General features: G+C 39.8%; 1 protein-coding gene across 1 annotated transcript; it reads left to right on the top strand.

Annotated features, from left to right (window-relative positions):
- Positions 1 to 11,511: 11,511 nt before the first annotated feature.
- Positions 11,512 to 15,568, top strand: LOC142170361 (uncharacterized). The gene is made up of 5 exons (XM_075232258.1): positions 11,512 to 11,865; positions 12,249 to 12,772; positions 13,382 to 13,551; positions 13,609 to 14,384; positions 14,873 to 15,568. Exons 1-5 carry the CDS (start codon positions 11,512 to 11,514, stop codon positions 15,566 to 15,568), a joined length of 2,520 nt encoding a protein of 839 aa, XP_075088359.1.
- Positions 15,569 to 15,911: the final 343 nt, after the last annotated feature.

Here is a 15,911-nt window from a genome sequence, read left to right as displayed (position 1 = left end):
TTGCAACTAGTTTGGATATTTATAGGGTGTTCTATTTCTCATTCTCTAACTTTGCCTCAATCAAACTAGTTGTGGTCGGCTGTATGGATTCTCTTTATATGGCAAACTATGGTCACTATGGCAAGAGTGCAGTAGAAGATATTCTGAAGGAATATTCATGAATAGTGTGAAGCATATTTGTCTATGCATTTGGTCTCTCAGTATAAACAAAAAGATGTAAGTGACTTGAGGATGGCTTAAGAGTTTGTCCTCTTAAGCGCTTACTTTGGCTTGCGTGTATGAAATACTCTTGCAACAACAACGCCCCAATTCTAAACTGGTCGGGGTGCTGTATAAGTATTCTTACAAAAAAAAAATTTGTTTGCTGGATTTTATTACAGGTGCTGCTTTCTTTTCCAGGAATACTAATAACTAAAATAGGTGGTATTGCGCTGCTTCTCATTTGCTTGATCAAGCTTTTTGGTATTTGATGATTAGTAGCACAATTGGGGCCATTTGTGAACTAGATTCCTGAATCTACAGTAGAGATGTAGTTTCTGCAATTCTTTGTTGGACTTGGCACTAATTGGCACTTCTGATGTGTAGGAAACGATCTGAAGGTGAATTTTTGGCTCTGTGTAAGGTTGAACTTTGAAAACAATGGCTGTGAAGGTGGAGAAGAGGACTTGCCAAGGGATGCAAAGGTTGTCAAAACATTGCTAAAATCAATGGGTGTTGGTGACTATGAGCCTCGAGTTGTGCATCAGTTTTAGAACTGCACCATCAATATTTAATTGATTTACTGACGGATGCTCAAGTCTACTCATGCGTGCAGGGAAGGTTGCCATTGACTCTGATGATATCAAGCTTGCCGTTCAGCTGAAAGTCCTGCCACATCAGGTACTAAGTCTTATTAGATCCTTCATTCTTGTGATGGTATTCATTAATCCAAGACGTAAATGCATGCCTTTCTTAGAGACCTCTTAGGGGTGTGGTGAAACTGATAACCTTAGCCTTCTCTTGTCTAGGAAGGATAATTAAAATAGGGACTTACTGAATCGAAGGGTTATATGATGTTAACTAAAATGATAGGCTTGGAGTAAAATATGGTTCCTTTGCAACTGGAACAAACATGTTACTTTAGGATCGTTTGGTATAATGGCGGGACATGGGGTGGGATATCCCATGGGAATTAGTTATCCCACCTTCTATATGGGAACTAATCCCACTATTTTAGAGTAAAAGTTATTCCAGGATTAGCTAATATCCCAAACCAAATATGGGATAAAGTTAATCCAAACTTTATCCCGGGATTATTATTCTTATTCCAAGTACCAAACGACCCCTAAGAGTGATGAGAAACCTTAATTCTGAGCTTGAAGTAGTACTATCACTTTACCCCAATTTTGCTGATCTTTTTTCCTTTTTGAATGTACAGTATGTGGTAATTTCACAGTTCAGCAGAACCAATTTCCTCTAACTTGAACACATCTGTTGTGTCGCTTTGAACAAGCTAGAAGTGAAAAATAATCATGACTGCCACTAAAGTATAGCATTATTTGTGAAATGTGTACGAAAAGTTGTCAAACTTATAATTTTGACAATACTTTTGTGGAAAATTTTCAAATTTATCTTTTCACAATACCTTTATGGAGATATTTTAATGGATTTATAATAGTTAACCCTAGAGAGTATTCCATTCAGAGAAGAGAGAAGTGAGATTATGCATTTAGTTTAACCACTATTAGTCTTTTTAAGCTTGGAAATTATGCTTCTACTTACTATATATCGCACTCACATGTAAAGAGTTAAAATGCAAGGTGTTAAACTGTTTGCGAGTGCTGTTCGTTTAATTTGGCAAATAACAGAACACATAGGTATTTTGTATTTTATCCGCCAACAAGTAATATGGGGAAAACCAACACGAAAAAGGAGGGTGGATTATGGTGGTTAATGCAGAATAATTATATGAATCACCTCAATGCAAAATTGTTTATAGAGCACATTGGCTATAGAGGATTTTGGGTGTTATGTTCTATCTCTAACTCATAACATAGGTATTGCTTATTGGTACTTTGATCATGTGATATGGTACGGGAGAAAAAAAAATATTATTGATATCATCTATCAAGTATTTTACAATAGCCCTAAATATAACTTTTTACACAATACTTATTCTACTCCTATTCCATGGGGACTAGGGTTATTTACATAACTATCTAACACTCCCCCTCAGGCCGGTGCATACAAATCATATGTACCGAGCTTGTTATAAATGTAACTAATATGAGGACTAGTGAGGGACGTGGTTAAATATCTGCAAGCTGATCATTCGACTTCACAAACTTTGTAGCAATATCTCCAAAGAGTATCTTATCTCTGACAAAATGACGAGCAATCTAAATGTGTTTAGTTTTCTCATGGAACACCGGATATTATGCAATATGAAAGGCAGCTTGATTATGTAAATGATGTTTTTTAATTCTTCCCGGACAATTGTCATCAAGGGGCAAGTTGGTCAACTCATACAGATAATGTGTTCTAGTTACTGAAAACTTAAATTGAGGTTTATATAATATTGCATTGAGGGTGAGTACAGTGGAGAAAAACCTTAAAAGATTTCTTTGTAACTAATCATCTTTTTTGTTTTCTTTTGGTGTTTTGTTTCTTAAAAGCTTGTTTGGACTAATAGGTGGTGGAGGATTGACGTAGATCTGTAATTTGCTGTTGCTAAATCTATTGAATTCCAACTCCTTGTCCAAATCAAATTTTTTACCAACTCTAATGCTGGTCAGGACTGATGGAGTTCTTTTGCGAATTAGAGAAAAGAGACACAAAATTCCTCTTCTGCTACTTTTGCTATGACATGAAGATGTTATTTTGAAAAACCAAAAAAGAGGACATAGCGGTCAATCAAAGTAAAGGGATAACATGTTGATATGTGGTTCCACGTTTGATAATTCTCCAAAAGTTAAAAGGTGTATGGTACTTGAGGCTTCGCCCCTTCTTCTTCTTCTTCTTCTTCTTAACTCAACTTTTTGTATTGATTAAGCTAAACACAGCTTTAGAGGCTTACAAGATAAGGCAGTAGAAAAGAAGTCTCACTTCTAGCTTTTAGTCTTATGCAGGCAGCGGCAGTCAGGAATGAAGTTTGAACATTTTATAGCATTCCTTGAAAATCTTATACAACTGCACCAACAAATGCATAACGTGCAATTTAGGTTTCAAGGTGTAAAAAATATTCTTAAGATACCAAGTTGCTTAAGCAGCTCGAGAGCAACTTACCTGGCTGTAGGTGGTAGATGATTTAAACATTTGAATTTTGCATTCGTTGTGACCCCATGTGTATAACATATCTAATGATCTCCTTGTCTGCTTAACGCTAGCTTATGTCATGTAAACACTACTTGCGTTTATCCCCTTAAATTTCTGTCCAGTGTTAGTCGATCTTGTCTGTGCGTTTTTCTTTTTGCGGGATAAGGTTGCTTTTGTGCTTGCTGGTATTCTGTTCTGTTGCTTCATGCCATGGTGACCCTTTTTCTGCATCTTATGCTCTTCTGTTAATTTTTGTAACTCTTCTGAAAATAATCCTGCTTTTAGTTGGTATCTATGATGAGTGACCAATAAAAAACAAAATTGAAAAAATGGAAGCTACTTTTGCTTGACCAGATTTAACTTCATTGTGCAGCTCTTTGTTGATGATTAAAAAATTAAGCAACTACTATTCCGCTCAACAACATTTCTGACATGTGGATCTGGTAAGTAGAATAGATAAATTCACGTAGTTGGACTACATGTGCTGCTTTAGATAACTGATTCTGACCAACTTCAGGTTGTTCCAGGTAATGAGAACAGAGCCTTGCACTCCATGCAATCAAGATTTGTTCTAGGAAGGTGGTTGGGGGACTTTCGTCCCATTAATTTTCAATTTAGTTGCCTTTACATGACACATTTTCAAGCTTTGGCAACATTCTTTCTTGCAAGATAGCTACTGATTCTAATGGCTAGTCAAAGGGTTACTATACAATATGACAATGAAATCTGCTCAAGGTTGTTGCGGAAGCCAAATGTATATAGTGTGAATAAGTCACAACTACTATACCAAAAATTATGACAGCCACCAAATAATAAATAAGACAATAAAACAACAATAAAGGAAACACCAGAATTTACGAGGTTCGGCTAATTTTGTCTACTCCTCGGACACAACCAATATTTTATTCCACTCCAAAAATACAAGTGAAATAATACTAAAGAGAGAAGATACAAATGCCTTAAACAGATGAGAAGGCAAATGAGAGGTGTGTTTCAATCCTAAACATTAGGCCTTCTTTTATAGGGGAAAAATCCCCCCAAACTTAACTCCCAACCAATGTGGGATTTTGGCATTTTGCCAAACTTCAACAAATCTCCACCTTGGCAAAATTCCACATTTTCAATTCTCTCTCAATAACAAATTTTGGTTGTGTCTTCATCTTCAATCTTCAGTGTTCAACAATGTTGATCAAATCCAAACAATGTTGAAACTTGACCGCAGTCACCACCTTTGTCAGCATATCAGCAGGATTCTCTGTAGTATGAATTTTCTTCACCGTGACTCCACCTTCTTCTATGATTTCTCGTACGAAATGATACCGAACATCAATGTGCTTCGTCCTTGCATGATAAACTTGGTTCTTCGCTAATTGAATAGCACTTTGACTATCACAAAAAATTGTGATACCTTTTTGTTCAACACCAAGCTCCTTTAGCAATCCTTGAAGCCAAATTGCCTCTTTCATAGCATTTGTAATAGCCATGTACTCTGCCTCTGTTGTAGACAAAGCAACTGTTGACTGCAAAGTAGACTTCCAACTAACTGGTGCCTTTGCAAAAGTAAACACATAACCAGTAGTTGATCTTCGTTTGTCCATATCACCCGCAAAATCTGAGTCACAATATCCAACTACAAACTGATTGTCTTCCTGCTCAAAAACTAACCCGACATCTACAATATTATGAATATACCGTAGAATCCACTTCACAGCTTGCCAATGCTCCTTCCCTGGATTGTGCATATATCTGCTAATAACTCCAACAACTTGTGAAATGTCAGGCCTTGTGCAAACCATTGCATACATCAAGCTACCAACAGCATTTGCGTATGGTACCTTTGACATATACTCTCGTTCAGCTTCATCCATTGGCGACATAGTAGTACTTAGCTTAAAATGGGAAGCAAGTGGAGTACTAACTGGCTTAGTCTTGTCATCTATGCCAAAACGTTGAAGTACTCTCTTCAAATATTCCTTTTGAGATAAACAGAGTTTCTTTGAACGTCTATCTCTAATTATCTCCATGCCAAGAATTTTCTTTGCCTCACCCAAATCCTTCATCTCGAACTCCTTCTTCAGTTGAATCTTCAACTTATCAATTTCTTCCGAATTCTTGGAAGCTATCAACATATCATCAACATATAGGAGAAGATATACAAAGGAACCATCTTTAAGCTTGTGCAAATACACACAATGATCGTATTTGCTTCTCTTGTACCCTTGCCGCAACATAAACTCGTCAAATCGCTTGTACCATTGTCTAGAAGATTGTTTCAATCCGTACAACGATTTTTCAAGTTTGCACACCATATTTTCTTTTCCAACAACTTTGAATCCTTCTGGCTGAGTCATGTAGATTTCCTCCTCCAAGTTTCCATGTAAAAACGCAGTTTTTACATCCATCTGAACTAGTTCCAAATCCAATTGTGCTACCAAAGCCAACATAATTCTAATGGAGGAATGTTTTACAACTGGAGAAAACACTTCATTGTAATCAATTCCCTCCTTTTGAGCATATCCTTTGGCCACCAATCTTGCTTTGTAGCGAACATCTAATTGGTTAGGAAATCCTTCTTTCTTTGCAAATACCCATTTGCACCCAATTGCTTTCTTTCCCTTCGGGAGATTGGCCAATCTCCATGTATGATTCTGATGAAGGGACTGTATTTCATCATTCATGGCAATCCTCCACTTATCTTCTTCTGAACTTTGGACAGCGTCTTTGTAAGTAGTAGGAACATCATCAGCTACAATTGAGGTTGCACAAGCAACCGTCTCTATGAGACGAACAAGTTTCGTTATTGTTCTTTTTGGCCTGCTGGTTGCTATTGATTCAAGTTGTTGTTGAGATTCCTGAGTTGGAATCTCCTCTACTGGCTCTCCTTCCAGAGGGTAATCTTCATTTGTTTCCTCCTCTGCTTCTTGTGTAGGAAAAATAAATTTTCCCTCAAACTCCACCTGCTTAGAAGCACCTTCATTTTGTTTGGTATCTTCTGTTACCTTATTTACCATAGCAAATTCATCAAAGGTAACATCTCTGCTGAACATTACTTTCTTTGTCATAGGACACCATAAGCGATATCCTTTGACTCCAGAAGTAATTCCCATAAAAATAGCCTTCTTTGCCCTTGGATCCAATTTTGACTCCGTCACATGATAATATGCAGTTGAGCCAAACACGTGCAAAGAGTTATAATCTACAGCAGGTTTTCCGTACCATTTTTCAAATGGTGTTTTGCCATCAATAGCAGCAGATGGTAGACGATTAATGAGGTGGCATGCATATGTAATTGCCTCAGCCCAAAATTCTTTGCCCAAGCCAGCATTGGACAACATACACCGTACCTTCTCCAGCAAGGTCCGGTTCATACGTTCTGCCACTCCATTCTGTTGTGGTGTATGTCTAACAGTGAAGTGTCGGATGATGCCATCATTTTCACAGACCTTATTGAAATGATCATTTTTGTATTCACCTCCATTGTCTGTGCGAATACACTTGATTCTCCTGCCTGTCTGATTCTCCACCATCATCTTCCATTTGAGAAAAATTCCCAACACTTCATCTTTGCTCTTCATTGTATACACCCATACTCTTCGGGAAAAATCATCAACAAAGGTTACAAAATAGTGCTTCCCACCCAATGAAGGTGTTTTGGAAGGACCCCAAACATCAGAGTGTACATAATCCAAAATGCCTTTAGTATTATGGATCGCTGTACCAAATTTAACCCTTGTCTGTTTCCCTTTAACACAATGCTCACAAAACTCCAAGTTGCAAGCCTTTACTCCTTTAAACAATCCTTGATCTGATAGAGTTTTCAAGGATTTTCCTCCAGCATGTCCCAAGCGCATGTGCCATAGCTTGGTTGCTTCTGCCTCTTTGTCCTCACTGGATGTTACTGTCGCTGTCCCAATAACTGTACTGCCACGATAGCGGTACATATTATTATTCTTCCGATTAGCCTTCATTACCACTAGTGCACCGGAGCATACTCTCATCACTCCATTTTCTGCAATGATTTTGAACCCTTTTGATTCTAGGGCTCCCACATAGATGAGATTCTTCTTCAAATCCGGTACATATCGAACATCTATCAATGTTCTGATCATTCCATCATGGTTCCTTAATCGTATTGAACCAATGCCATATGAGGTAAGAGGGCTGTTATCCGCTGTGTGGATGACTCCATATTCTCCTTCTTGAAATTCCACGAACCAGTCCCTGTTGGGACACATATGATAGCTACAAGCCGAGTCCATCAACCATATGTCTGATGATGTTGATGACTCTGTTGTAACTAATGAGAAGTCTGAATCATCACAATCAGCTACATTTGAATCCATAATAGCCTTTCCATTGTTATGTTTGGCCTTATTCTTCAACTTCGGACAGTCTTTCTTCCAGTGCCCTTTTTCTCGACAAAAGGCACATTCATCTTTGCTGGGTCTGGATCTTGACTTGGATCTTCCCTTCTTTGTCCTCGTTTGATTTTGAGGACGACCCCTCACAAACAGTGCTTCTCCTTCTCCGCCCTTCTGTTTTTCTCGCTTTCTTTGTTCATAGCTGTACAAAGCTGAACAAACTTCTCTGAGAGAAATTTCGTCATTTCCATGGAGTAGAGTAGTTTCAAGGTGCTCGTACTCATCAGGAAGTGACGCCAACAACATTAAGGCCAAGTCACCATCATCATAAGTTGTATCCAAATTTTGCAAATCTGTGACCAACTTATTGAAACTGGTGATATGTTCATTCATCGTGGTACCAGGAACATAGGTGAAGTGAAACAGTCTCTTCTTCATGTACAATTTATTTTGACTGTTTTTCTTCAAAAATTTATCCTCCAGTGCTTTCCATAATTTACTTGCAGAAGTTTCCTTTGTGTATGGATATTTCTGCTCTCTAGCAAGGTAGGATCGAATGGTACCGCAAGCAACACGGTTGATAATTCTCCAATCTTCTTCTCCAATAATATCTGGTTTCTTTTCTTCAATGGCCAGATCTAGCCCTTGTTGAAAAAGGACATCTAGAACCTCGCCTTGCCACATCCCAAAATGTCCGGACCCGTCAAAAATTTCTACCGCAAATTTCGCATTTGACACAATTCTTGTCATAAGCGAAGATGCCAATGATGACGTATTGTTGACACTTGATGTAGATTCTTCTTGTTTATTGTCCCCCATATTTGACACAAATATTATTTAATAGCTGACGACACAAATCAAGATTATTTCCTTTCTGATGTAGAAGATCAGACTAAGCTGCAACTACAGAGCATACTCAGACAGAACCTTGACTCAGTTACCAAGATAAATCTTTTCTGATGTGGAAGATCAGACTATGCTGCAACCACAGAGCATACTTAGACAGTACCTTGGCTCTGATACCAATTGTTGCGGAAGCCAAATGTATATAGTGTGAATAAGTCACAACTACTATACCAAAAATTATGACAGCCACCAAATAATAAATAAGACAATAAAACAACAATAAAGGAAACACCAGAATTTACGAGGTTCGGCTAATTTTGCCTACTCCTCGGACACAACCAATATTTTATTCCACTCCAAAAATACAAGTGAAATAATACTAAAGAGAGAAGATACAAATGCCTTAAACAGATGAGAAGACAAATGAGAGGTGTGTTTCAATCCTAAACATTAGGCCTTCTTTTATAGGGGAAAAATCCCCCCCAAACTTAACTCCCAACCAATGTGGGACTTTGGCATTTTGCCAAACTTCAACAAAGGTGCCATAGATAAGTTAAATGGTATTCTCATGAATGATAAGCAAGTATATGTTGGGCATTTTCTCCGCAAACAGGAAAGAGAATCTGCAACTGGCACGACAAAATTCCAAAATGTCTGTCAAAAATTTGTCGGACTCTACGACTAATTAGTGATGAGCTGAAGAAAGTTTTTGGTGAGTTCGGGAACATTACTAGTGCAGTAGTGATGAGAGATGCAGATGGAAAGTCCAAGTGTTATGGGTTCGTCAATTTTGAAACTGCAGAGGATGCTGCTAAGGCTGTTGAATCCTTAAATGGAAAGAAATTTGATGATAAAGAGTGGTATGTTGGGAAAGCACAGAAGAAATCTGAAAGAGAGCAAGAATTGAAAAGCAAGTTTGAGCAGACTGCCAAGGAGGCGGTTGATAAATACCAAGGTGTTAACTTGTATGTAAAAAATTTGGATGACACCATTGATGATGAGAAGCTCAAGAAACGTTTTTCAGAGTTCGATACGATAACTTCATGCAAGGTATACAATTTCTCGTGGATGAACTTTTCCTACGGTTTCTGTTGATGGTACTGATATGTTGCATCTTTTCCTCTTTTCCCTTTTTTGTCTCTTCTCGTCTTCTTGAGCTGAGGGTCTATCTGAAACAACATCTCTACTCCTCGGATAGGGGTAAGGTCTGTGTATGCACTACCCTCTCCAGACTCCACTAGTGGAATTTCATTGGGTTGTTGTTATTGTTGTAGCATGATGTCAGCAGCTGTCTTGGGCCGAGCCACGGGTGGACTGCAAAAACTCCCATTGATGATGATCAGACGTGTATGTGACATTGCTTGCCATGAAAATTGTTGAAGATCCGATTTCTCATCAATATGCTAGCTGGTGGAAGAATCCTTTTTTTTTGTTTGTCAAGTTTGCAGTTATGTCGAACCCAATGATCCAATCAGAATCTTCTTCCAGCAGTCTACTTCAGTCTCAACTCGGGCATTGTTCATACGAATCACAGCCTGCTGAAAACTCGATATACTTATTGTTTGAAGTTTCGCATGTCTGAGATACTTTTCTTTGGGTAATTGCTTCAATGCTGTAGAGCTTACTTGTGTATATGAAGTAATAATGCGGTTGGTATAAGTACCAAACCTTCAAGTGTTAAGGGATTAGAGTGTATTTTATGAGTGTATTTTTTCAACACTAAACTAACCAAAATAATAACAACAACCCAGTAAAATACCAATACTGAGGTTTGGGGTGGGTAGTGTGTACGCAGACCTTACCCCTACCCCGAAGGAGTAGAGAGGCTGTTTCCGAAAGACCCTTGGCTCAAGAAAACAAAAAGACAAAAGGAGACAATATACTAACAGGGATACCATGAAATTCAGAAGAAAGATGCAAAGCAAAAGCAATAGCTAGTAAATAGTTCCTGCGCTGAAAAGTGAAATAGTAAGACACAACATTGCCACTAACTATGTTAGACAAAAACTCTATCAGACTGGTCTCGCAATGGTACAAAGTAAGGAAAGACTCAAACTACCTCCTAACCTACAATCCTAATACTCGACCTCCACATCTCCCTATCAGGTGTCACGTCCTCAGAAATTTGAAGCCTCGCCATATCCTGCCTGATCACCTCTCCCCAATATTTCTTAGGCTGCCCTCTACCTCTTCTCGTGCCCTCCACAACCAGCTGCTCACATCTCCTTACCGGATGCATTTGGGCTTCTCCTCTGAACATGCCCGAACCATCTGAGTTTCGCTTCCCGCATTTTGTCATCAATGAGAGCCACATGCACATTCTCCCGAATATCATCATTCCTAATCTTATCCATCCTAGTGTGCCCGCACATCCACCTCAGCATCCTCATTTCTGCTACTTTCATCTTCTGGATATGTGAGTTCTTTACAGGCTAGCCCCATACATCATGGCCGGTCTAACAACCGCTTTATAGAACTTACCTTTGAGTAACGGTGACACTGTCTTATCACACAAGACTCCAGATGAGAACAAGTAATCGCAGGGCTTGCCACAAATGTCAATGTGTTGACAAAAATGTTCACGGAAAGTCAAACAAAAAAGGTGAATATGGTGGAGGATGTGCAACCTATATCAAATGAAGATTTTGAGGAACCAAACTACATCAACAACCGTCAAGGAGGGTATCAAAGACAACAATACCAAGGTCAAGGACAACAAAATTAATGGAGGCCAAACCCGCAAGGGCAAGACAACCAATAATGGCGAAATGACCAAGGTGGCTCCGATCAAGGAAATTGGAACAACAACAACAACTTCTCAAACCGGAGTTCAAACTCATATGTTCCACCAAAGGGTCAATATTCAAATCAAGGTTCTTCAAGTGAATGTAAGTTGGAAGGCATGCTTGAACGGGTATTGCAAAATCAAGAGAAGTTCGACACTTCTATGAGGAATATGACCAAGCTTGTTGGCTCTCATACCGCATCCATTCAAAAATTGGAGATGTAAATGAGAGACCTCTCTAGGGAACAAAATCCAAAGCAAAAGGGAAAACTCCCTAGTGACACAATTGCGAACCCAAGGGATAGTGGGATTGGTCCAACTTCTCATGTAATGGAAATTACTACTCGGAGTGGGAAGGTACTACAAGGAGACGGTGAACAAGTGGTTGAAGTAGAAGATTCCGAACAAGGGGTTGAGGTTGAAGAGCCAAGTGTTGCCGAAGTTGAGAAGATTCTGAAAGATTTGCAAGTGCAAAAAGAGAATCGGGAAGAGGTAAAGGAAAAGGTAAAAGAGACACCAAAAACTCTTCCTCCTATTCCTAGACCTCCTCCTCCATTCCCTCAAAGACTCGCTAGGAAGGTTGATGATAGCAAACTCGAAAAGTTCTATGACATTCTCAAGCAATTATCAGTGAATATTCCATTTGTGGAAGCATTTCAAGAGATGCCGGGTTTTGCTAAATATTTGAAAGACTTGATTACCAAGAAGAGAACCACCAAAAATGAAGTGGTGAATGTGACTCACCGGGCTAGTTCCATCATTGCAACATCCACCGTTCAAAAGAAAGAAGACCCAAGAGCTTTCACCATTCCTTTTACTATTGGGGCACATGATTTTGCAAGAGCCCTTTGTGATAATGGGGCTATCATCAACTTGATGCCTCTTGCCATTTACAAGAAAGCAGGGTTAGTATGCCAATGCCCACAAGTATGAGAATGCAAATGGCCAATCGTTCCATAAAGAGACCGGTGGGAATTATTGATGATGTGCTTGTTAAAGTGGGAAAGTTTCATTTACCCGTCGATTTCGTAATCCTTGATTGTGCGGTTGACAAAGAGATCCCTATCATTTTAGGGAGACAATTCCTAGCCACAGGGAGAGCACTAATGGATTCGGAACGAAATGAGATCAAATTTCGTATGGATGATGAAGAGGTTACATTCCAAGAAAGCAAGGGTATGAAAATACCACATGAGTATGAAATCATCTCGGTGATCGATGTTGTTGATGAAGTAGAAGATGCAGTTGAAATGAAAATGGAAGAACAATGCCTCAGCGAGGCATTGACGGCTATTTTGGTGAACTTTGATGGTGAAGATATGGAGGGGTACACGGAATCGGTAAATGCATTGGAGGGGCTTGGGTCCTACACTTATGCTCCGACAAAGCTCTCTCTCGACTTGGAGAATAGGGCCACTCCTCTCGCAAAGACTTCTATTATTGATCCACCGCAACTAGAGCTCAAACCACTTCCACCACACTTGAGGTATAAATTTCTTGGCTCAAATGATACTTTACCGGCAATTGTTTCTTCTTTGTTGAATGATGTATAGGTATAAAAATTGTTGGAAGTTTTGAAGGATCATAGGCAAGCCATTGGATGGACAATTACGGGCATCCGAGGGATTCCCGCCGGAATATGCGAACACAAGATCCAATTGGAGAGTGAAATAAAACCAAGTGTAGAACATCAACGATGGTTGAACCCGTCCATGCAAGAGGTGGTAAAGAAAGAAATCATCAAGTGGTTGGATGCCGGGGTAGTCTACCCTATTGCCGATAGTTCTTGGGTGAGCCCAGTGCAATGTGTGCCGAAAAAGGGAGGCATGATCGTAATTGAAAATGATAAAAATGAGCTCATCCCAACAAGAACGGTGACCGGTTGGAGGGTGTATATGGATTATCGGAAGCTCAACAGTGCCACATGTAAAGACCATTTCCCTATGCCTTTTATTGATCAAATGCTTGATCGTCTAGCGGGAAGGTCATTCTATTGCTTCCTTGATGGATATTCCGGCTACAACCAAATCAACATAGCATTGAAGGATCAAGAGAAGACGACATTCACTTGCCCTTATGGAACTTTTGCCTTTAGCCGGATGCCATTTGGTTTGTGCAATGCTCCGGCTACTTTTCAAAGATGCATGATGTCCATTTTCTCCGACATGGTGGAGGATTTTCTAGATGTTTTCCTGGATGACTTTTCGGTGGTAGGTGACTCTTTTGAGTATTGTCTCTACAATCTTAGACAAGTGCTTAATAGATGTGAGGAGACCAACCTTGTGCTTAACTGGGAGAAATGCCATTTCATGGTGGATTAAGGCATTGTATTGGGGCATAAAATTTCAAAACATGGCATAGAGGTTGATCGAGCAAAGATCGAGATCATTTCCAAGCTTCCTCCACCTACTTCCGTTAAAGGTGTCCGAAGTTTCATAGGGCATGTCGGGTTCTATAGGCGTTTCATCAAGGATTTTTCCAAGATTGCAAATCCTATGTGCAAATTCCTTGAGAAAGATGCAAAATTTGTGTTTGACGAGAAATTCCTCAAAGTCTTTGAGGAATTGAAGCAAAGGCTCACCACGGTACCTATTATTGTCACACCTGATTGGTCTCTTCCTTTCGAGCACATGTGTGATGCTAGTGGTGTAGCTATTGGAGCAATGCTTGGCCAACTTCATAACAAGGTTTTACACCCGGTCTATTATGCAAGCAAGACACTCAATGGAGCGCAAATGAATTACATAGTGATTGAGCAAGAACTTCTTGCCATTTTCTATGCCTTTGAGAAGTTCCGGGCTTATTTATTGGGATCTAAGGTGATAGTGTACACACATCATGCTGCTCTTCGCTATCTCATGGCAAAGAATGATGCAAAGCCTCGGTTGATTCGATGGGTCTTGTTGTTGCAAGAATTTGACTTCGAGGTCAAGGATCGCAAGGGAACTCAAAATCAAATAGCGAATCATTTATCAAGGCTTGAAGAGGTAGGGAGGCCAAAGGGAGATCTTGAAATCAACGATGCATTCCCAGATGAACACATATTGGCACTATCTAGCACTTTTGCTCCTTGGTATGCTGATATTGCTAACTACTTGGTTAGTGACCTTATTCCGGATGGATTGGAATCCTATCAAAAGAAGAAGAGATTATGCCAATTCTAAAGGCATGCCATGACTCACCGGTTGGGGGTCACCATGGGGGAAATCGAACGGCGGCTAAGGTGCTTGAATGTGGTTATTATTGGCCGTTGATCTATTATGATGCCAATCAAATGGTCAAGGCTTGTGACCAATGCCAAAGGTAAGGATCAATCTCCAAGAGGCATGAAATGCCAATGCACTATGTGATGGAGATAGAAATCTTCGACGTGTGGGGAATTGATTTTATGGGTCCCTTTGTAAGCTCTTGTGGGATGAAATATATCTTGGTGGCTATGGACTATGTGTCCAAATGGGTTGAAGCAATTGCCTTACGAAACAACGAGGCAAGAAGTGTCACCGCATTCTTAAAGAAAAACATATTCACTTGGTTTGGCACTCCTAGAGCCATTCTTAGTGATGGTGGGTCTCATTTCTGTAACAAGGCTTTCACGGGGCTACTAGATAAATATGGTGTCAAGCATAAGGTGGCCACACCTTATCATCCCCAATCAAGTGGTCAAGTTGAGGTTTCCAACCAGGAGATAAAGAGCATTCTAGCAAAAACTGTTAATGCAAACAGGACCGATTGGTCAAGGAAGATAGATGACGCATTGTGGGCATACCGTACAGTGTACAAAACTCCTATTGGAACTTCTCCTTATCGGTTAATCTTTGGCAAAGCTTGTCATCTACTCATAGAAATGGAACACAAAGCCATGTGGGCTCTAAAGAGGTTGAACTTGGACTGGGTTGAAGCAACAAATTTGAGGTTAACACAACTCAATGAAATGGAGGAATTTCGTTTCCATGCATATGAAAGTGCAGCTGTGTATAAAAAGAGGATGAAGTTCGTCCACGACAAAAAGATCTTGAAGAGGGAGTTCAAGTTGGGTGACTTGGTTTTGCTCTTTAACTCAAGGCTCAAATTGTTTCCGGGCAAGCTCAAATCAAAATGGTCCGGTCCGTTCAAGGTCGTCAATGTCTCTCCTTTTGGAGATGTGGAGTTAGAATCGGAGGATGGGCTCCGAACCTTCAAAGTGAATGGCCAGCGAGTCAAGCACTACTTATGCACAGATGGAGAAAAACATTTAGTGGAGCAGTTGGCTCTCAAAGATGGTCCATGCCCGACCAATGAGTGAATCCTAAGGAAAGCCAACTTCGTCGTGCCGCGACGTTAAATCAAGCGCTTCATGGGAGGCAACCCATGTGTGGTAACACCCTTTTTGGCCTTTAAATTTTTAATTTTTGATAGATAGATTTAATTGAGAAATTTAAAGTGTGTGTTAGAGTGCAGGGGATTCAAAAGATCATAACACGGGGTAAGATTGCATGAGAAAAGGAAGAAAAATCACCTTGGGAATTTTGCTACACATATGCGGTCGCATTTTCACTATGCGGACCACATTTTGGTCGCAAACCCACACATTGTGTTTGGCTAAAATTGGTGATAAGAATGCGACAAGGTGGTGCACTTTGCGAATC

Source organism: Nicotiana tabacum, chromosome 16, assembly GCF_000715075.1.
Source record: "Nicotiana tabacum cultivar K326 chromosome 16, ASM71507v2, whole genome shotgun sequence".
Lineage (NCBI taxonomy): Eukaryota > Viridiplantae > Streptophyta > Magnoliopsida > Solanales > Solanaceae > Nicotiana > Nicotiana tabacum.
The sequence above is the reverse complement of the archived record's forward strand: the minus strand, read 5'-3'. Positions and strand labels throughout refer to the sequence as shown.